This window comes from Salvelinus fontinalis, chromosome 29 (genome assembly GCF_029448725.1).
Source record: "Salvelinus fontinalis isolate EN_2023a chromosome 29, ASM2944872v1, whole genome shotgun sequence".
In the NCBI taxonomy this organism is placed as follows: Eukaryota; Metazoa; Chordata; class Actinopteri; order Salmoniformes; family Salmonidae; genus Salvelinus; species Salvelinus fontinalis.
In genome coordinates, this window is record NC_074693.1 from 29,594,071 (window position 1) to 29,616,930 (window position 22,860).

At 47.6% G+C, this 22,860-nt stretch overlaps 1 protein-coding gene across 1 annotated transcript in view; it reads right to left on the bottom strand.

The window, feature by feature from the left end:
- Positions 1 to 31: 31 nt before the first annotated feature.
- The window catches only part of LOC129827808 (myozenin-2-like), a 59,924-nt gene continuing 37,095 nt past the window's right edge, over positions 32 to 22,860 (bottom strand). Inside the window, exons 5-6 of the mRNA XM_055889008.1 lie at positions 1,985 to 2,159; positions 32 to 508 (exon numbers count right to left, since the gene is read on the bottom strand). Of these exons, the coding sequence (XP_055744983.1) occupies positions 322 to 508; positions 1,985 to 2,159 (362 nt within the window). The 3' untranslated portion in view covers positions 32 to 321. The remainder of the gene's footprint in view (positions 509 to 1,984; positions 2,160 to 22,860) is intronic.

A 22,860-nucleotide genomic window follows, 5' to 3' on the forward strand; every position in this document is an offset into this window, starting at 1 on the left:
TGAGTGAACAGGGGATGGGAAGGGAGGCAAGTGGTGAGGTGAATGGGGGAGTGAGGATGGGTAAGAGGGCGTTAAGATGAAAGAAAGGAGGAGTGACTCAATAACAGGGATCACTCGAGTTACAAGTTGCCCCTAACCACAGATCTACCCTTATCCTAACTATTAAACAGATGAAAATATCTATTTAGGGGCAACTTCTTCCTAATCCGGATAGGTCATCTTTCAATCCAGAGGGATGAGGATGGGTAATAAGAGCAGATTAATGCTTCAGTCTTTTAGCCTGTGATGTCACATGAAGGACGTAGGTGAGCAGTGGGCCAATCACAGGTCGGTGGATTCAGGGGAGTAGTCATGACCCCATCCCCGTGGTGCTCTGTTGAAGTTGGGACGTTTACACATGCGGTCCAGGGTCGTACCAGGGAGGTGCTGTGAGTCCAACAGCTCGAACCCCATCGCTGGGATCACCCTCTTACTCTGTTGCTGTGGGCCTCCAAAAGGTGTGGCCGCTCTGAGAGAAAGAGGGATGAATGTGTTGTAAGTGTTTGAGGAAGGGAATGACTCGGTATATCCAACCTTACATAACCTCAAATACATTCGCTGGGTACCAGATCTTTCTCACTCAACAGTCAGATCTAAAGTGGAGGCTTTTAGATTGCTATGTGATGCCCAGTCATCCACACAGCTCTCCAATGACCCTGCCTGGCCCTGACAGCTCTCTAATGACCCTGCCTGGCCTGGACAGCTCTCTAATGACGCTGCCTGGCCTGGACAGCTCTCTAATGACGCTGCCTGGCCTGGACAGGTCTCTAATGATGCTGCCTGGCCTGGACAACTCTCTAATGACGCTGCCTGGCCTGGACAGCTCTCTAATGACGCTGCCTGGCCTGGACAGCTCTCTAATGACGCTGCCTGGCCTGGACAGCTCTCTAATGACGCTGCCTGGCCTGGACAGCTCTCTAATGACCCTGCCTGGCCTGGACAGCTCTCTAATGACGCTGCCTGGCCTGGACAGCTCTCTAATGACCCTGACTGGCCTGGACAGCTCTCTAATGACGCTGCCTGGCCTGGACAGGTCTCTAATGATGCTGCCTGGCCTGGACAGCTCTCTAATGACGCTGCCTGGCCTGGACAGCTCTCTAATGACGCTGCCTGGCCTGGACAGCTCTCTAATGACGCTGCCTGGCCTGGACAGCTCTCTAATGACCCTGTCTGGCCTGGACAGCTCTCTAATGACCCTGCCTGGCCTGGACTAGTGACATTTTAGGTCTGAAATAATTCAGGAATCATTTGACTATAGATGGAGCGCTCTTCTTCCCAGTTGGCCCACACCGTTTGTGTGACTCAGACTTACTTTAGATTATACTCAATTAAACCCACATACCTCGTTAATTAAAGGAGTAAACCAATCCATCCAAGTGTGCTTCAGTTACTGAATGACTGGCACCACATGAGTGGCAGTGCACTAATGAAGTGTGACGTTTAGCCTTTATTCTGGGAGTTGCCTCACACTGCGTGTGCCAGGGTAAGAGGAGCCCCTTCGTGCACCATCGGTCTTTAAGGGGCTGCCTCTTCCCCTTCTTTCTGGAGCCTGCTTTAAAATAGCCAAATGCCGGACAGTCACAGTCCAAGGAGGTGCGAGCCAGAGACGGGATTACTTTTCAAAGGGAGTGGAAACATGGACGGGCGCCGAGAGAAGCTAATTCGAGATAATTGTGTTATTAATTTGATAGCATGCTTCGGTCATCTGCGGCTTTATTTGAAGATGGGGGTTTGAAGATTGGTTGTCTTTCCAAAGAAAACAATGCATAATATTGTCCTGCCTTTGAAGTGTGAAGTCGTCAGAGGTCCTAGTTGTTGTCAGGGTTACATCTCAAGTTAGCGTGCCGGGTCTCTACGTTTGATCTGGCTGCACCTTTTCTTGTTACATCTCTAGTTGGCGGGCTATAGTGTGGCCCCTGTGGGTTAGTGAGGTGGTGAGACTGACCTGTTGAAGCACCTGTAGTTGGCCAGCTGTAGTGTGGCCCCCTGTGGGAGCTGGGTGCTGAGAGTCAACAGGAGCTTGTCACTGTCACTCAGGGCTTCCCTCCAGGGGGAACAGTAGGACCTGGTTGTCAGGTTGAACTTCTCACGGGGGATCTCCTTCAGGGGGCTCCCGTAGCCTGAGGTGAGCGGTCAAAGGTCAGACAAGACTCAGACTGTCCCTGAAAGCACTTAGGGCTTACACATCTACATAAACGTGTCTGATCTAAAGTCGGTCCTAGCTACAATAACAAGTGTTAAACTTGGTATCAATCCAGCACAACAAACAAGCTGGATGTCAAAGATTAACCCAGTGTCAGGTCAGGTCATGGTTACCCTGAGTAACCTAGTGTCAGGTCATGGTTACCCTGACTAACATAGTGTCAGGACATGTTTAACCTGACTAACCTAGTGTCAGGTCATGTTTAACCTGGCTAACCTAGTGTCAGGTCAGGTCATGGTTACCCTGACTAACCTAGTGTCAGGACACGGTTACCCTGACTAACCTAGTGTCAGGACATGGTTACCCTGACTAACCTAGTGTCAGGTCATGGTTACCCTGACTAACCTAGTGTCAGGACACGTTTAACCTGACTAACCTAGTGTCAGGTCAGGACATGGTTCCCCTGACTAACCTAGTGAAAGGACAAGGTTACTCTGACTAACCTAGTGTCAGGACATGGTTACCCTGACTAACCTAGTTTCTGGTCATGGTTACCCTGACTAACCTAGTGTCAGGACATGGTTCCCCTGACTAACCTAGTGTCTGGTCATGGTTACTCTGACTAACCTAGTGTCAGGACATGGTTACCCTGACTAACCTAGTGACAGGAAAAGGTTACTCTGACTAACCTAGTGTCAGGACATGGTTACCCTGACTAACCTAGTGTCAGGACACGTTTACCCTGACTAACCTAGTGTCAGGACATGGTTACCCTGACTAACCTAGTGTCAGGACATGTTTACCCTGAATAACCTCGTGTCAGATCAGGACATTGTTACTCTGACTAACCTAGTATCAGGACATGACATGCTTACCCTGACTAACCTAGTGTCAGGACATGGTTACCCTGACTAACCTAGTGTCAGGTCAGGACATGGTTACTCTGACTAACCTAGTGTCAGGTCATGGTTACCCTGACTAACCTAGTGTCAGGTCAGGTCATGATTACCCTGACTAACCTAGTGTCAGGTCAGGACATGGTTACCCTGACTAACCTAATGTCAGGTCAGGACATGGTTACCCTGACTAACCTAGTGTCAGGACAGGACATGGTTAATCCAAATAACCTAGTGTCAGGTCAGGACATGGTTACCCTGACTAACCTAGTGTCAGGACATTTTTACCATGACTAACCTAGTGTCAGGTCAGGACATGGTTACTCTGACTAACCAAGTATCAGGACAGGACATGGTTACCCTGAATAACCTGGTGTCAGGTCAGGACATGGTTACCCTGACTAACCTAGTATCAGGACAGGACATGGTTACTCTGACTAACCTAGTATCAGGACAGGACATGGTTACTCTGACTAACCTAGTGTCAGGTCAGGACATGGTTACCCTGACTAACCTAGTGTCAGGTCAGGACATGGTTACTCTGACTAACCTAGTGTCAGGGTATGGTTACCCTGACTAAGCTGGTGTCAGGTCAGGACATGGTTACCCTGACTAACCTAGTGTCAGGACATGGTTACCCTGACTACCCTTGTGTCAGGTCATGGTTACCCTGACTAACCTAGTGTCAGGTCATGGTTACCCTGACTAACCTAGTGTCAGGTCAGGACATGGTTACCCTGACTAACCTAGTGTCAGGACATGGTTACCCTGACTAAGCTGGTGTCAAGTCAGGACATGGTTACCCTGACTAACCTAGTGTCAGGTCAGGTCATGGTTACCCTGACTAACCTAGTGTCAGGTCAGGACATGGTTACCCTGACTAACCTAATGTCAGGTCAGGACATGGTTACCCTGACTAACCTAGTGTCAGGACAGGACATGGTTAATCCAAATAACCTAGTGTGAGGTCAGGACATGGTTACCCTGACTAACCTAGTGTCAGGACATTTTTACCATGACTAACCTAGTGTCAGGTCAGGACATGGTTACTCTGACTAACCAAGTATCAGGACAGGACATGGTTACCCTGAATAACCTGGTGTCAGGTCAGGACATGGTTACCCTGACTAACCTAGTATCAGGACAGGACATGGTTACTCTGACTAACCTAGTATCAGGACAGGACATGGTTACTCTGACTAACCTAGTGTCAGGTCAGGACATGGTTACCCTGACTAACCTAGTGTCAGGTCAGGACATGGTTACTCTGACTAACCTAGTGTCAGGGTATGGTTACCCTGACTAAGCTGGTGTCAGGTCAGGACATGGTTACCCTGACTAACCTAGTGTCAGGACATGGTTACCCTGACTACCCTTGTGTCAGGTCATGGTTACCCTGACTAACCTAGTGTCAGGTCATGGTTACCCTGACTAACCTAGTGTCAGGTCAGGACATGGTTACCCTGACTAACCTAGTGTCAGGACATGGTTACCCTGACTAAGCTGGTGTCAAGTCAGGACATGGTTACCCTGACTAATCTAGTGTCTGTTCAGGACATGGTTTCCCTGACTAACCTAGTGTCAGGACAGGAAATGGTTACTCTGACTAACCTAGTTTTAGGACATGGTTACCCTGACTAACCTAGTGTCAGGACATGATTACCCTGACTAACCTAGTGTCAGGACAGGAAATGGTTACTCTGACTAACCTAGTTTTAGGACATGGTTACCCTGACTAACCTAGTGTCAGGACATGATTACCCTGACTAACCTAGTGTCAGGTCAGGACATGGTCACCCTGAGTAACCTATTGTCAGGACATGGTTACCCTAACTAACCTAGTGTCAGGACATGGTTACCCTGACTAACCTAGTATCAGGACATGGTTACCCTGACTAACCTAGTGTCAGGACATGTTTACCCTGACTACCCTAGTGTCAGATCAGGACATGGTTACCCTGACTAACCTAGTGTCAGATCAGGACATGGTTACCCTGACTCACCTAGTGTCTGCTCATGGTTACCCTGACTAACCTAGTGTCAGGACATGATTACCTTGACGAACCTAGTGTCAGATCAGGATATGGTTACCCTGACTAACCTAGTGTCAGGTCAGGACATGGTTACCCTGACTAACCTAGTATCAGGACAGGACATGGTTACTCTGACTAACCTAGTGTCAGGGCATGGTTACCCTGACTAACCTAGTGTCAGAACATGGTTACCCTGACTAACCTAGTGTCAGGACATTGTTACCCTGACTAACCTAGTGTCAGATCAGGACATGGTTACTCTGACTAACCTAGTATCAGGACAGGACATGGTTACCCTGACTAACCTAGTGTTAGGTCAGGACATGGTTACCCTGACTAACCTAGTGTCAGAACATGGTTACCCTGACTAACCTAGTGTCAGGACATTGTTACCCTGACTAACCGAGTGTCAGGTCAGGACATGGTCACCCTGAGTAACCTGGTGTCAGGACATGGTTACCCTGACTAACCTAGTGTCAGGTCAGGACATGGTTACCCTGAGTAACCTAGTGTCTGGTCATGGTTACCCTGACTAACCTTGTGTCAGGTCAGGACATGGTTACTCTAAATAACCTAGTGTCAGGTTAGGACATGGTTACCCTGACTAACCTAGTGTCAGGACAAGGTTACTCTGACTAACCTAGTGTCAGGACATGGTTAACCTGACTAACCTAGTGTCAGGTCATGGTTACCCTGACTAACCTAGTGTCAGGTCAGGACATGGTTACTCTGACTAACCTTGTGTCAGGACATGGTTCCCCTGAATAACCTAGTGTCAGGACATGGTTACTCTGACTAACCTTGTGACAGGACATGGTTACCCTGACTAACCTAATGTCAGGTCAGAACATGGTTACCCTGACTAATCTATTGTCAGGTCAGGACATGGTTACTCTTACTAACCTAGTGTCAGGTCATGGTTACCCTGACTAACCTAGTGTCAGGTCAGGACATGGTTACTCATACTAACCTAGTGTCATTACAGGACATGGTTACACTGACTAACCTAGTGTCAGGTCAGGACATGGTTACCCTGACTAACCTAGTGTAAGGACATATATACCCTGACTAACCTAGTGTCAGGTCAGGACATGGTTTCCCTGACTAACCTGGTGTCAGGTCAGGACACGGTTACCCTGACTAACCTAGTGTCAGGTCAGGACATGGTTACTCTGACTAACCTAGTGTCATGGCATGGTTACCCTGACTAACCTGGTGTCAGGTCAGGACATGGTTACCCTGACTAACCTAGTGTCAGGACATGGTTACCCTGACTACCCTTTTGTCAGGTCATGGTTACCCTGACTAACCTAGTGTCAGGTCATGGTTACCCTGTCTAACCTAGTGTCAGGTCAGGACATGGTTACCCTGACTAACCTAGTGTCAGGACATGGTTACCCTGACTAACCTGGTGTCAGGTCAGGACATGGTTACTCTGACTAACCTAGTTTTAGGACATGGTTACCCTGACTAACCTAGTGTCAGGACATGATTACCCTGACTAACCTAGTGTCAGGTCAGGACATGGTCACCCTGAGTAACCTAGTGTCAGGACATGGTTATCCTAACTAACCTAGTGTCAGGACATGGTTACCCTGACTAACCTAGTGTCAGGACATGGTTTCCCTGACTAACCTAGTGTCAGGACATGGTTACTCTGACTAACCTAGTGTCAGGGCATGGTTACCCTGTCTAACCTAGTGTCAGGTCAGGACATGGTTACCCTGACTAACCTAGTGTCAGGACATGGTTACCCTGACTAACCTAGTGTCAGGACATGGTTACCCTGACTAACCTAGTATCAGGACAGGACATGGTTACTCTGACTAACCTAGTGTCAGGGCATGGTTACCCTGACTAACCTAGTGTCAGAACATGGTTACCCTGACTAACCTAGTGTCAGGACATTGTTACCCTGACTAACCTAGTGTCAGATCAGGACATGGTTACTCTGACTAACCTAGTATCAGGACAGGACATGGTTACCCTGACTAACCTAGTGTTAGTTCAGGACATGGTTACCCTGACTAACCTAGTGTCAGAACATGGTTACCCTGACTAACCTAGTGTCAGAACATGGTTACCCTGACTAACCTAGTGTCAGGACATTGTTACCCTGACTAACCTAGTGTCAGGTCAGGACATGGTCACCCTGAGTAACCTGGTGTCAGGACATGGTTACCCTGACTAACCTAGTGTCAGGTCAGGACATGGTTACCCTGAGTAACCTAGTGTCTGGTCATGGTTACCCTGACTAACCTTGTGTCAGGTCAGGACATGGTTACTCTAAATAACCTAGTGTCAGGTTAGGACATGGTTACCCTGACTAACCTAGTGTCAGGACAAGGTTACTCTGACTAACCTAGTGTCAGGACATGGTTAACCTGACTAACCTAGTGTCAGGTCATGGTTACCCTGACTAACCTAGTGTCAGGTCAGGACATGGTTACTCTGACTAACCTTGTGTCAGGACATGGTTACCCTGAATAACCTAGTGTCAGGACATGGTTACTCTGACTAACCTTGTGACAGGACATGGTTACCCTGACTAACCTAATGTCAGGTCAGAACATGTTTACCCTGACTAATCTATTGTCAGGTCAGGACATGGTTACTCTTACTAACCTAGTGTCAGGTCATGGTTACCCTGACTAACCTAGTGTCAGGTCAGGACATGGTTACTCATACTAACCTAGTGTCATTACAGGACATGGTTACCCTGACTAACCTAGTGTCAGGTCAGGACATGGTTTCCCTGACTAACCTGGTGTCAGGTCAGGACACGGTTACCCTGACTAACCTGGTGTCAGGTCAGGACATGGTTACCCTGACTAACCTAGTGTCAGGACATGGTTACCCTGACTAACCTGGTGTCAGGTCAGGACATGGTTACTCTGACTAACCTAGTTTTAGGACATGGTTACCCTGACTAACCTAGTGTCAGGACATGATTACCCTGACTAACCTAGTGTCAGGTCAGGACATGGTCACCCTGAGTAACCTAGTGTCAGGACATGGTTATCCTAACTAACCTAGTGTCAGGACATGGTTACCCTGACTAACCTAGTGTCAGGACATGGTTTCCCTGACTAACCTAGTGTCAGGACATGGTTACTCTGACTAACCTAGTGTCAGGGCATGGTTACCCTGTCTAACCTAGTGTCAGGTCAGGACATGGTTACCCTGACTAACCTAGTGTCAGGACATGGTTACCCTGACTAACCTAGTGTCAGGACAGGAAATGGTTACTCTGACTAACCTAGTTTTAGGACATGGTTACCCTGACTAACCTAGTGTCAGGACATGATTACCCTGACTAACCTAGTGTCAGATCAGGACATGGTTACTCTGACTAACCTAGTATCAGGACAGGACATGGTTACCCTGACTAACCTAGTGTCAGGTCAGGACATGGTCACCCTGAGGAACCTAGTGTCAGGACATGGTTACCCTGACTAACCTAGTGTCAGGACATGGTTACCCTGACTAACCTAGTGTCAGGACATGTTTACCCTGACTACCCTAGTGTCAGATCAGGACATGGTTACCCTGACGAACCTGGTGTCAGGTCAGTACATGGTTACTCTGACTAACCTAGTATCAGGACAGGACATGGTTACTCTGACTAACCTAGTGTCAGGGCATGGTTACCCTGACTAACCTAGTGTCAGAACACTGTTACCCTGACTAACCTAATGTCAGGTCAGAACATGGTTACCCTGACTAATCTATTGTCAGGTCAGGACATGGTTACTCTTACTAACCTAGTGTCAGGTCATGGTTACCCTGACTAACCTAGTGTCAGGTCAGGACATGGTTTCCCTGACTAACCTGGTGTCAGGTCAGGACACGGTTACCCTGACTAACCTGGTGTCAGGTCAGGACATGGTTACCCTGACTAACCTAGTGTCGGGACATGGTTACCCTGACTACCCTTGTGTCAGGTCATGGTTACCCTGACTAACCTAGTGTCAGGTCATGGTTACCCTGTCTAACCTAGTGTCAGGTCAGGACATGGTTACCCTGACTAACCTAGTGTCAGGACATGGTTACCCTGACTAACCTGGTGTCCGGTCAGGACATGGTTACTCTGACTAACCTAGTTTTAGGACATGGTTACCCTGACTAACCTAGTGTCAGGACATGATTACCCTGACTAACCTAGTGTCAGGTCAGGACATGGTCACCCTGAGTAACCTAGTGTCAGGACATGGTTATCCTAACTAACCTAGTGTCATTGACATGGTTACCCTGACTAACCTAGTGTCAGGACATGGTTTCCCTGACTAACCTAGTGTCAGGACATGGTTACTCTGACTAACCTAGTGTCAGGGCATGATTACCCTGTCTAACCTAGTGTCAGGTCAGGACATGGTTACCCTGACTAACCTAGTGTCAGGACATGGTTACCCTGACTAACCTAGTGTCAGGACAGGAAATGGTTACTCTGACTAACCTAGTTTTAGGACATGGTTACCCTGACTAACCTAGTGTCAGGACATGATTACCCTGACTAACCTAGTGTCAGATCAGGACATGGTTACTCTGACTAACCTAGTATCAGGACAGGACATGGTTACCCTGACTAACCTAGTGTCAGGTCAGGACATGGTCACCCTGAGTAACCTAGTGTCAGGACATGGTTACCCTGAGGAACCTAGTGTCAGGACATGGTTACCCTGACTAACCTAGTGTCAGGACATGGTTACCCTGACTAACCTAGTGTCAGGACATGTTTACCCTGACTACCCTAGTGTCAGATCAGGACATGGTTACCCTGACTAACCTAGTGTCAGATCAGGACATGGTTACCCTGACTAACCTAGTGTCTGCTCATGGTTACCCTGACTAACCTAGTGTCAGGACATGATTACCTTGACTAACCTAGTGTCAGGTCAGGATATGGTTACCCTGACAAACCTAGTGTCAGGTCAGTACATGGTTACTCTGACTAACCTAGTATCAGGACAGGACATGGTTACTCTGACTAACCTAGTGTCAGGGCATGGTTACCCTGACTAACCTAGTGTCAGAACACTGTTACCCTGACTAACCTTGTATCAGGACATTGTTACCCTGACTAACCTAGTGTCAGATCAGGACATGGTTACCCTGACTAACCTAGTGTCAGGACAAGGTTACTCTGACTAACCTAGTGTCAGGACATGGTTACCCTGACTAACCTAGTGTCAGGTCAGGACATGGTTACTCTGACTAACCTAGTGTCAGGACATGTTTACCCTGAATAACCTAGTGTCAGGAAATGGTTACTCTGACTAACCTTGTGACAGGACATGGTTACCCTCACTAACCTAATGTCAGATCAGGACATGGTTACCCTGACTAAGCTGTTGTCAGGTCAGGACATGTTTACCCTGACTAACCTGTGTCAGGACATAGATACCCTGACTAACCTAATTTCAGGTCAGGACATGGTTACCCTGACTAACCTAGTGTCAGGTCAGGACATGGTTACTCTTACTAACCTAGTGTCAGGTCATGGTTACCCTGACTAACCTAGTGTCAGGTCAGGACATGGTTACTCTTACTAACCTAGTGTCATTACAGGACATGGTTACCCTGACTAACCTAGTGTCAGGTCAGGACATGGTTACCCTGACTAACCTAGTGTCAGGACATATATATCCTGACTAACCTAGTGTCAGGTCAGTACTTGGTTACCCTGACTAACCTAGTGTCAGGTCAGGACATGGTTTCCCTGACTAACCTAGTGTCAGGACATGGTTACCCTGACAAACCTAGTGTCAGGTCAGGACATGGTTACTCTGACTAACCTAGTGTCAGGGCATGGTTACCCTGACTAACCTGGTGTCAGGTCAGGACATGGTTACCCTGACTAACCTAGTGTCAGGACATGGTTACCCTGACTACCCTTGTGTCAGGTCATGGTTACCCTGACTAACCTAGTGTCAGGTCATGGTTACCCTGTCTAACCTAGTGTCAGGTCAGGACATGGTTACCCTGACTAACCTAGTGTCAGGACATGGTTAACCTGACTAACCTGGTGTCAGGTCAGGACATGGTTACTCTGACTAACCTAGTTTTAGGACATGGTTACCCTGACTAACCTAGTGTCAGGACATGATTACCCTGACTAACCTAGTGTCAGGTCAGGACATGGTCACCCTGAGTAACCTAGTGTCAGGACATGGTTATCCTAACTAACCTAGTGTCAGGACATGGTTACCCTGACTAACCTAGTGTCAGGACATGGTTTCCCTGACTAACCTAGTGTCAGGACATGGTTACTCTGACTAACCTAGTGTCAGGACATGTTTACCCTGAATAACCTAGTGTCAGGAAATGGTTACTCTGACTAACCTTGTGACAGGACATGGTTACCCTCACTAACCTAATGTCAGATCAGGACATGGTTACCCTGACTAAGCTGTTGTCAGGTCAGGACATGTTTACCCTGACTAACCTGTGTCAGGACATAGATACCCTGACTAACCTAATTTCAGGTCAGGACATGGTTACCCTGACTAACCTAGTGTCAGGTCAGGACATGGTTACTATTACTAACCTAGTGTCAGGTCATGGTTACCCTGACTAACCTAGTGTCAGGTCAGGACATGGTTACTCTTACTAACCTAGTGTCATTACAGGACATGGTTACCCTGACTAACCTAGTGTCAGGTCAGGACATGGTTACCCTGACTAACCTAGTGTCAGGACATATATATCCTGACTAACCTAGTGTCAGGTCAGTACTTGGTTACCCTGACTAACCTAGTGTCAGGTCAGGACATGGTTTCCCTGACTAACCTAGTGTCAGGACATGGTTACCCTGACAAACCTAGTGTCAGGTCAGGACATGGTTACTCTGACTAACCTAGTGTCAGGGCATGGTTACCCTGACTAACCTGGTGTCAGGTCAGGACATGGTTACCCTGACTAACCTAGTGTCAGGACATGGTTACCCTGACTACCCTTGTGTCAGGTCATGGTTACCCTGACTAACCTAGTGTCAGGTCATGGTTACCCTGTCTAACCTAGTGTCAGGTCAGGACATGGTTACCCTGACTAACCTAGTGTCAGGACATGGTTAACCTGACTAACCTGGTGTCAGGTCAGGACATGGTTACTCTGACTAACCTAGTTTTAGGACATGGTTACCCTGACTAACCTAGTGTCAGGACATGATTACCCTGACTAACCTAGTGTCAGGTCAGGACATGGTTACTCTGACTAACCTAGTGTCAGGGCATGGTTACCCTGACTAACCTGGTGTCAGGTCAGGACATGGTTACCCTGACTAACCTAGTGTCAGGACATGGTTACCCTGACTACCCTTGTGTCAGGTCATGGTTACCCTGACTAACCTAGTGTCAGGTCATGGTTACCCTGTCTAACCTAGTGTCAGGTCAGGACATGGTTACCCTGACTAACCTAGTGTCAGGACATGGTTAACCTGACTAACCTGGTGTCAGGTCAGGACATGGTTACTCTGACTAACCTAGTTTTAGGACATGGTTACCCTGACTAACCTAGTGTCAGGACATGATTACCCTGACTAACCTAGTGTCAGGTCAGGACATGGTCACCCTGAGTAACCTAGTGTCAGGACATGGTTATCCTAACTAACCTAGTGTCAGGACATGGTTACCCTGACTAACCTAGTGTCAGGACATGGTTTCCCTGACCAACCTAGTGTCAGGACATGGTTACTCTGACTAACCTAGTGTCAGGGCATGGTTACCCTGTCTAACCTAGTGTCAGGTCAGGACATGGTTACCCTGGCTAACCTAGTGTCAGGACATGGTTACCCTGACTAACCTAGTGTCAGGACAGGAAATGGTTACTCTGACTAACCTAGTTTTAGGACATGGTTACCCTGACTAACCTAATGTCAGGACATGATTACCCTGACTAACCTAGTGTCAGATCAGGACATGGTTACTCTGACTAACCTAGTATCAGGACAGGACATGGTTACCCTGACTAACCTAGTGTCAGGTCAGGACATGGTCACCCTGAGGAACCTAGTGTCAGGACATGGTTACCCTGACTAACCTAGTGTCAGGACATGGTTACCCTGACTAACCTAGTGTCAGGACATGTTTACCCTGACTACCCTAGTGTCAGATCAGGACATGGTTACCCTGACTAACCTAGTGTCAGATCATGACATGGTTACCCTGACTAACCTAGTGTCTGCTCATGGTTACCCTGACTAACCTAGTGTCAGGACATGATTACCTTGACTAACCTAGTGTCAGGTCAGGATATGGTTACCCTGACAAACCTAGTGTCAGGTCAGTACATGGTTACTCTGACTAACCTAGTATCAGGACAGGACATGGTTACTCTGACTAACCTAGTGTCAGGGCATGGTTACCCTGACTAACCTAGTGTCAGAACACTGTTACCCTGACTAACCTTGTGTCAGGACATTGTTACCCTGACTAACCTAGTGTCAGATCAGGACATGGTTACCCTGACTAACCTAGTGTCAGGACAAGGTTACTCTGACTAACCTAGTGTCAGGTCAGGACATGGTTACCCTGACTAACCTAGTGTCAGGACATATATACCCTGACTAACCTAGTGTCAGGTCAGGACATGGTTTCCCTGACTAACCTGGTGTCAGGTCAGGACACGGTTACCCTGAATAACCTAGTGTCAGGACATGGTTACTCTGACTAACCTTGTGACAGGACATGGTTACCCTGACTAACCTAATGTCAGGTCAGAACATGGTTACCCTGACTAATCTATTGTCAGGTCAGGACATGGTTACTCTTACTAACCTAGTGTCAGGTCATGGTTACCCTGACTAACCTAGTGTCAGGTCAGGACATGGTTACTCATACTAACCTAGTGTCATTACAGGACATGGTTACCCTGACTAACCTAGTGTCAGGTCAGGACATGGTTACCCTGACTAACCTAGTGTCAGGACATATATACCCTGACTAACCTAGTGTCAGGTCAGGACATGGTTTCCCTGACTAACCTGGTGTCAGGTCAGGACACGGTTACCCTGACTAACCTGGTGTCAGGTCAGGACATGGTTACCCTGACTAACCTAGTGTCAGGACATGGTTACCCTGACTACCCTTGTGTCAGGTCATGGTTACCCTGACTAACCTAGTGTCAGGTCATGGTTACCCTGTCTAACCTAGTGTCAGGTCAGGACATGGTTACCCTGACTAACCTAGTGTCAGGACATGGTTTCTCTGACTAACCTGGTGTCAGGTCAGGACATGGTTACTCTGACTAACCTAGTTTTAGGACATGGTTACCCTGACTAACCTAGTGTCAGGACATGATTACCCTGACTAACCTAGTGTCAGGTCAGGAAATGGTCACCCTGAGTAACCTAGTGTCAGGACATGGTTATCCTAACTAACCTAGTGTCAGGACATGGTTACCCTGACTAACCTAGTGTCAGGACATGGTTTCCCTGACTAACCTAGTGTCAGGACATGGTTACTCTGACTAACCTAGTGTCAGGGCATGGTTACCCTGTCTAACCTAGTGTCAGGTCAGGACATGGTTACCCTGACTAACCTAGTGTCTGCTCATGGTTACCCTGACTAACCTAGTGTCAGGACATGATTACCTTGACTAACCTAGTGTCAGGTCAGGATATGCTTACCCTGACAAACCTAGTGTCAGGTCAGTACATGGTTACTCTGACTAACCTAGTATCAGGACAGGACATGGTTACTCTGACTAACCTAGTGTCAGGGCATGGTTACCCTGACTAACCTAGTGTCAGAACACTGTTACCCTGACTAACCTTGTATCAGGACATTGTTACCCTGACTAACCTAGTGTCAGATCAGGACATGGTTACCCTGACTAACCTAGTGTCAGGACAAGGTTACTCTGACTAACCTAGTGTCAGGACATGGTTACCCTGACTAACCTAGTGTCAGGTCAGGACATGGTTACTCTGACTAACCTTGTGTCAGGACATGTTTACCCTGAATAACCTAGTGTCAGGAAATGGTTACTCTGACTAACCTTGTGACAGGACATGGTTACCCTCACTAACCTAATGTCAGATCAGGACATGGTTACCCTGACTAAGCTGTTGTCAGGTCAGGACATGTTTACCCTGACTAACCTGTGTCAGGACATAGATACCCTGACTAACCTAATTTCAGGTCAGGACATGGTTACCCTGACTAACCTAGTGTCAGGTCAGGACATGGTTACTCTTACTAACCTAGTGTCAGGTCATGGTTACCCTGACTAACCTAGTGTCAGGTCAGGACATGGTTACTCTTACTAACCTAGTGTCATTACAGGACATGGTTACCCTGACTAACCTAGTGTCAGGTCAGGACATGGTTACCCTGACTAACCTAGTGTCAGGACATATATATCCTGACTAACCTAGTGTCAGGTCAGTACTTGGTTACCCTGACTAACCTAGTGTCAGGTCAGGACATGGTTTCCCTGACTAACCTAGTGTCAGGACATGGTTACCCTGACTAACCTAGTGTCAGGTCAGGACATGGTTTCCCTGACTAACCTAGTGTCAGGGCATGGTTACCCTGACTAACCTGGTGTCAGGTCAGGACATGGTTACCCTGACTAACTTAGTGTCAGGACATGGTTACCCTGACTACCCTTGTGTGAGGTCATGGTTACCCTGACTAACCTAGTGTCAGGTCATGGTTACCCTGTCTAACCTAGTGTCAGGTCCGGACATGGTTACCCTGACTAACCTAGTGTCAGGACATGGTTACCCTTACGAACCTGGTGTCAGGTCAGGACATGGTTACCCTGACTAATCTAGTGTCAGGTCAGGACATGGTTACCCTGACTAACCTAGTGTCAGATCAGGACATGGTTACCCTGACTAACCTAGTGTCAGGACAAGGTTACTCTGACTAACCTAGTGTCAGGTCAGGACATGGTTACCCTGACTAACCTAGTGTCAGGACATATATACCCTGACTAACCTAGTGTCAGGTCAGGACATGGTTTCCCTGACTAACCTGGTGTCAGGTCAGGACACGGTTACCCTGAATAACCTAGTGTCAGGACATGGTTACTCTGACTAACCTTGTGACAGGACATGGTCACCCTGACTAACCTAATGTCAGGTCAGAACATGGTTACCCTGACTAATCTATTGTCAGGTCAGGACATGGTTACTCTTACTAACCTAGTGTCAGGTCATGGTTACCCTGACTAACCTAGTGTCAGGTCAGGACATGGTTACTCATACTAACCTAGTGTCATTACAGGACATGGTTACCCTGACTAACCTAGTGTCAGGTCAGGACATGGTTACCCTGACTAACCTAGTGTCAGGACATATATACCCTGACTAACCTAGTGTCAGGTCAGGACATGGTTTCCCTGACTAACCTGGTGTCAGGTCAGGACACGGTTACTCTGACTAACCTGGTGTCAGGTCAGGACATGGTTACCCTGACTAACCTAGTGTCAGTACATGGTTACCCTGACTACCCTTGTGTCAGGTCATGGTTACCCTGACTAACCTAGTGTCAGGTCATGGTTACCCTGTCTAACCTAGTGTCAGGTCAGGACATGGTTACCCTGACTAACCTAGTGTCAGGTCAGGACATGGTCACCCTGAGTAACCTAGTGTCAGGACATGGTTATCCTAACTAACCTAGTGTCAGGGCATGGTTACCCTGTCTAACCTAGTGTCAGGTCAGGACATGGTTACCCTGACTAACCTAGTGTCAGGACATGGTTACCCTGACTAACCTAGTGTCAGGACAGAAAATGGTTACTCTGACTAACCTAGTTTTAGGACATGGTTACCCTGACTAACCTAGTGTCAGGACATGATTACCCTGACTAACCTAGTGTCAGATCAGGACATGGTTACTCTGACTAACCTAGTATCAGGACAGGACATGGTTACCCTGACTAACCTAGTGTCAGGTCAGGACATGGTCACCCTGAGTAACCTAGTGTCAGGACATGGTTACCCTGAGGAACCTAGTGTCAGGACATGGTTACCCTGACTAACCTAGTGTCAGGACATGGTTACCCTGACTAACCTAGTGTCAGGACATGTTTACCCTGACTACCCTAGTGTCAGATCAGGAAATGGTTACCCTGACTAACCTAGTGTCAGATCAGGACATGGTTACCCTGACTAACCTAGTGTCTGCTCATGGTGACCCTGACTAACCTAGTGTCAGGACATGATTACCTTGACTAACCTAGTGTCAGGTCAGGATATGGTTACCCTGACAAACCTAGTGTCAGGTCAGTACATGGTTACTCTGACTAACCTCGTATCATGACAGGACATGGTTACTCTGACTAACCTAGTGTCAGGGCATGGTTACCCTGACTAACCTAGTGTCAGAACACTGTTACCCTGACTAACCTTGTGTCAGGACATTGTTACCCTGACTAACCTAGTGTCAGATCAGGACATGGTTACCCTGACTAACCTAGTGTCAGGACAAGGTTACTCTGACTAACCTAGTGTCAGGACATGGTTACCATGACTAACCTAGTGTCAGGTCAGGACATGGTTACTCTGACTAACCTTGTGTCAGGACATGTTTACCCTGAATAACCTAGTGTCAGGACATGGTTACTCTGACTAACCTTGTGACAGGACATGGTTACCCTCACTAACCTAATGTCAGATCAGGACATGGTTACCCTGACTAAGCTGTTGTCAGGTCAGGACATGTTTACCCTGACTAACCTGTGTCAGGACATAGATACCCTGACTAACCTAATTTCAGGTCAGGACATGGTTACCCTGACTAACCTAGTGTCAGGTCAGGACATGGTTACTCTTACTAACCTAGTGTCAGGTCATGGTTACCCTGACTAACCTAGTGTCAGGTCAGGACATGGTTACTCTTACTAACCTAGTGTCATTACAGGACATGGTTACCCTGACTAACCTAGTGTCAGGTCAGGACATGGTTACCCTGACTAACCTAGTGTCAGGACATATATATCCTGACTAACCTAGTGTCAGGTCAGTACTTGGTTACCCTGACTAACCTAGTGTCAGGTCAGGACATGGTTTCCCTGACTAACCTAGTGTCAGGACATGGTTACCCTGACAAACCTAGTGTCAGGTCAGGACATGGTTACTCTGACTAACCTAGTGTCAGGGCATGGTTACCCTGACTAACCTGGTGTCAGGTCAGGACATGGTTACCCTGACTAACCTAGTGTCAGGACATGGTTACCCTGACTACCCTTGTGTGAGGTCATGGTTACCCTGACTAACCTATTGTCAGGTCATGGTTACCCTGTCTAACCTAGTGTCAGGTCCGGACATGGTTACCCTGACTAACCTAGTGTCAGGACATGGTTACCCTTACTAACCTGGTGTCAGGTCAGGACATGGTTACCCTGACTAATCTAGTGTCAGGTCAGGACATGGTTTCCCTGACTAACCTAGAGTCAGGACAGGAAATGGTTACTCTGACTAACCTAGTTTTAGGACATGGTTACCCTGACTAACCTAGTGTCAGGACATGATTACCCTAACTAACCTAGTGTCAGGTCAGGACATGGTCACCCTGAGTAACCTAGTGTCAGGACATGGTTACCCTAACTAACCTAGTGTCAGGACATGGTTACCCTGACTAACCTAGTTTCAGGACATGGTTTCCCTGACTAACCTAATGTCAGGTCAGAACATGGTTACCCTGACTAATCTATTGTCAGGTCAGGACATGGTTACTCTTACTAACCTAGTGTCATTACAGGACATGGTTACCCTGACTAACCTAGTGTCAGGACATGGTTACCATGACTAACCTAGTGTCAGGACATATATACCCTGACTAACCTAGTGTCAGGTCAGGACATGGTTTCCCTGACTAACCTGGTGTCAGGTCAGGACACGGTTACCCTGACTAACCTAGTGTCAGGTCAGGACATGGTTACTCTGACTAACCTAGTGTCAGGGCATGGTTACCCTGACTAACCTGGTGTCAGGTCAGGACATGGTTACCCTGACTAACCTAGTGTCAGGACATGGTTACCCTGACTACCCTTGTGTCAGGTCATGGTTACCCTGACTAACCTAGTGTCAGGTCATGGTTACCCTGTCTAACCTAGTGTCAGGTCAAGACATTGTTACCCTGACTAACCTAGTGTCAGGACATGGTTACCCTGACTAACCTGGTGTCAGGTCAGGACATGGTTACTCTGACTAACCTAGTTTTAGGACATGGTTACCCTGACTAAACTAGTGTCAGGACATGATTACCCTGACTAACCTAGTGTCAGGTCAGGACATGGTCACCCTGAGTAACCTAGTGTCAGGACATGGTTACCCTAGCTAACCTAGTGTCAAGACATGGTTACCCTGACTAACCTAGTGTCAGGACATGGTTTCCCTGACTAACCTAGTGTCAGGACATGGTTACTCTGACGAACCTAGTGTCAGGGCATGGTAACCCTGTCTAACCTAGTGTCAGGTCAGGACATGGTTACCCTGACTAACCTAGTGTCAGGACATGGTTACCCTGACTAACCTAGTGCCAGGACAGGAAATGGTTACTCTGACTAACCTAGTTTTAGGACATGGTTACCCTGACTAACCTAGTGTCAGGACATGATTACCCTGACTAACCTAGTGTCAGATCAGGACATGGTTACTCTGACTAACCTAGTATCAGGACAGGACATGGTTACCCTGACTAACCTAGTGTCAGGTCAGGACATGGTCACCCTGAGTAACCTAGTGTCAGGACATGGTTACCCTGAGGAACCTAGTGTCAGGACATGGTTACCCTGACTAACCTAGTGTCAGGACATGGTTACCCTGACTAACCTAGTGTCAGGACATGTTTAACCTGACTACCCTAGTGTCAGATCAGGACATGGTTACCCTGACTAACCTAGTGTCAGATCAGGACATGGTTACCCTGACTAACCTAGTGTCTGCTCATGGTTACCCTGACTAACCTAGTGTCAGGACATGATTACCCTGACTAACCTAGTGTCAGGTCAGGATATGGTTACCCTGACAAACATAGTGTCAGTTCAGTACATGGTTACTCTGACTAACCTAGTATCAGGACAGGACATGGTTACTCTGACTAACCTAGTGTCAGGGCATGGTTACCCTGACTAACCTAGTGTCAGAACACTGTTACCCTGACTAACCTTGTGTCAGGACATTGTTACTCTGACTAACCTAGTGTCAGATCAGGACATGGTTACCCTGACTAACCTAGTGTCAGGACAAGGTTACTCTGACTAACCTAGTGTCAGGACATGGTTACCCTGACTAACCTAGTGTCAGGACAAGGTTACTCTGACTAACCTAGTGTCAGGACATGTTTACCCTGACTAACCTGTGTCAGGACATAGATACCCTGACTAACCTAATTTCAGGTCAGGACATGGTTACCCTGACTAACCTAGTGTCAGGTCAGGACATGGTTACTCTTACTAACCTAGTGTCAGGTCATGGTTACCCTGACTAACCTAGTGTCAGGTCAGGACATGGTTACTCTTACTAACCTAGTGTCATTACAGGACATGGTTACCCTGACTAACCTAGTGTCAGGACATATATATCCTGACTAACCTAGTGTCAGGTCAGTACTTGGTTACCCTGACTAACCTAGTGTCAGGTCAGGACATGGTTTCCCTGACTAACCTAGTGTCAGGACATGGTTACCCTGACTAACCTAGTGTCAGGTCAGGACATGGTTTCCCTGACTAACCTAGTGTCAGGGCATGGTTACCCTGACTAACCTGGTGTCAGGTCAGGACATGGTTACCCTGACTAACCTAGTGTCAGGACATGGTTACCCTGACTACCCTTGTGTGAGGTCATGGTTACCCTGACTAACCTAGTGTCAGGTCATGGTTACCCTGTCTAACCTAGTGTCAGGTCCGGACATGGTTACCCTGACTAACCTAGTGTCAGGACATGGTTACCCTTACGAACCTGGTGTCAGGTCAGGACATGGTTACCCTGACTAATCTAGTGTCAGGTCAGGACATGGTTACCCTGACTAACCTAGTGTCAGATCAGGACATGGTTACCCTGACTAACCTAGTGTCAGGACAAGGTTACTCTGACTAACCTAGTGTCAGGTCAGGACATGGTTACCCTGACTAACCTAGTGTCAGGACATATATACCCTGACTAACCTAGTGTCAGGTCAGGACATGGTTTCCCTGACTAACCTGGTGTCAGGTCAGGACACGGTTACCCTGAATAACCTAGTGTCAGGACATGGTTACTCTGACTAACCTTGTGACAGGACATGGTCACCCTGACTAACCTAATGTCAGGTCAGAACATGGTTACCCTGACTAATCTATTGTCAGGTCAGGACATGGTTACTCTTACTAACCTAGTGTCAGGTCATGGTTACCCTGACTAACCTAGTGTCAGGTCAGGACATGGTTACTCATACTAACCTAGTGTCATTACAGGACATGGTTACCCTGACTAACCTAGTGTCAGGTCAGGACATGGTTACCCTGACTAACCTAGTGTCAGGACATATATACCCTGACTAACCTAGTGTCAGGTCAGGACATGGTTTCCCTGACTAACCTGGTGTCAGGTCAGGACACGGTTACTCTGACTAACCTGGTGTCAGGTCAGGACATGGTTACCCTGACTAACCTAGTGTCAGTACATGGTTACCCTGACTACCCTTGTGTCAGGTCATGGTTACCCTGACTAACCTAGTGTCAGGTCATGGTTACCCTGTCTAACCTAGTGTCAGGTCAGGACATGGTTACCCTGACTAACCTAGTGTCAGGTCAGGACATGGTCACCCTGAGTAACCTAGTGTCAGGACATGGTTATCCTAACTAACCTAGTGTCAGGGCATGGTTACCCTGTCTAACCTAGTGTCAGGTCAGGACATGGTTACCCTGACTAACCTAGTGTCAGGACATGGTTACCCTGACTAACCTAGTGTCAGGACAGGAAATGGTTACTCTGACTAACCTAGTTTTAGGACATGGTTACCCTGACTAACCTAGTGTCAGGACATGATTACCCTGACTAACCTAGTGTCAGATCAGGACATGGTTACTCTGACTAACCTAGTATCAGGACAGGACATGGTTACCCTGACTAACCTAGTGTCAGGTCAGGACATGGTCACCCTGAGTAACCTAGTGTCAGGACATGGTTACCCTGAGGAACCTAGTGTCAGGACATGGTTACCCTGACTAACCTAGTGTCAGGACATGGTTACCCTGACTAACCTAGTGTCAGGACATGTTTACCCTGACTACCCTAGTGTCAGATCAGGACATGGTTACCATGACTAACCTAGTGTCAGATCAGGACATGGTTACCCTGACCAACCTAGTGTCTGCTCATGGTTACCCTGACTAACCTAGTGTCAGGACATGATTACCTTGACTAACCTAGTGTCAGGTCAGGATATGGTTACCCTGACTAACCTAGTGTCAGGTCAGGACATGGTTACTCTGACTAACCTAGTATCAGGACAGGACATGGTTACTCTGACTAACCTAGTGTCAGGGCATGGTTACCCTGACTAACCTAGTGTCAGAACACTGTTACCCTGACAAACCTTGTGTCAGGACATTGTTACCCTGACTAACCTAGTGTCAGATCAGGACATGGTTACCCTGACTAACCTAGTGTCAGGACAAGGTTACTCTGACTAACCTAGTGTCAGGACATGGTTACCCTGACTAACCTAGTGTCAGGTCATGGTTACCCTGACTAACCTAGTGTCAGGTCAGGACATGGTTACTCTGACTAACCTAGTGTCAGGACATGGTTACCCTG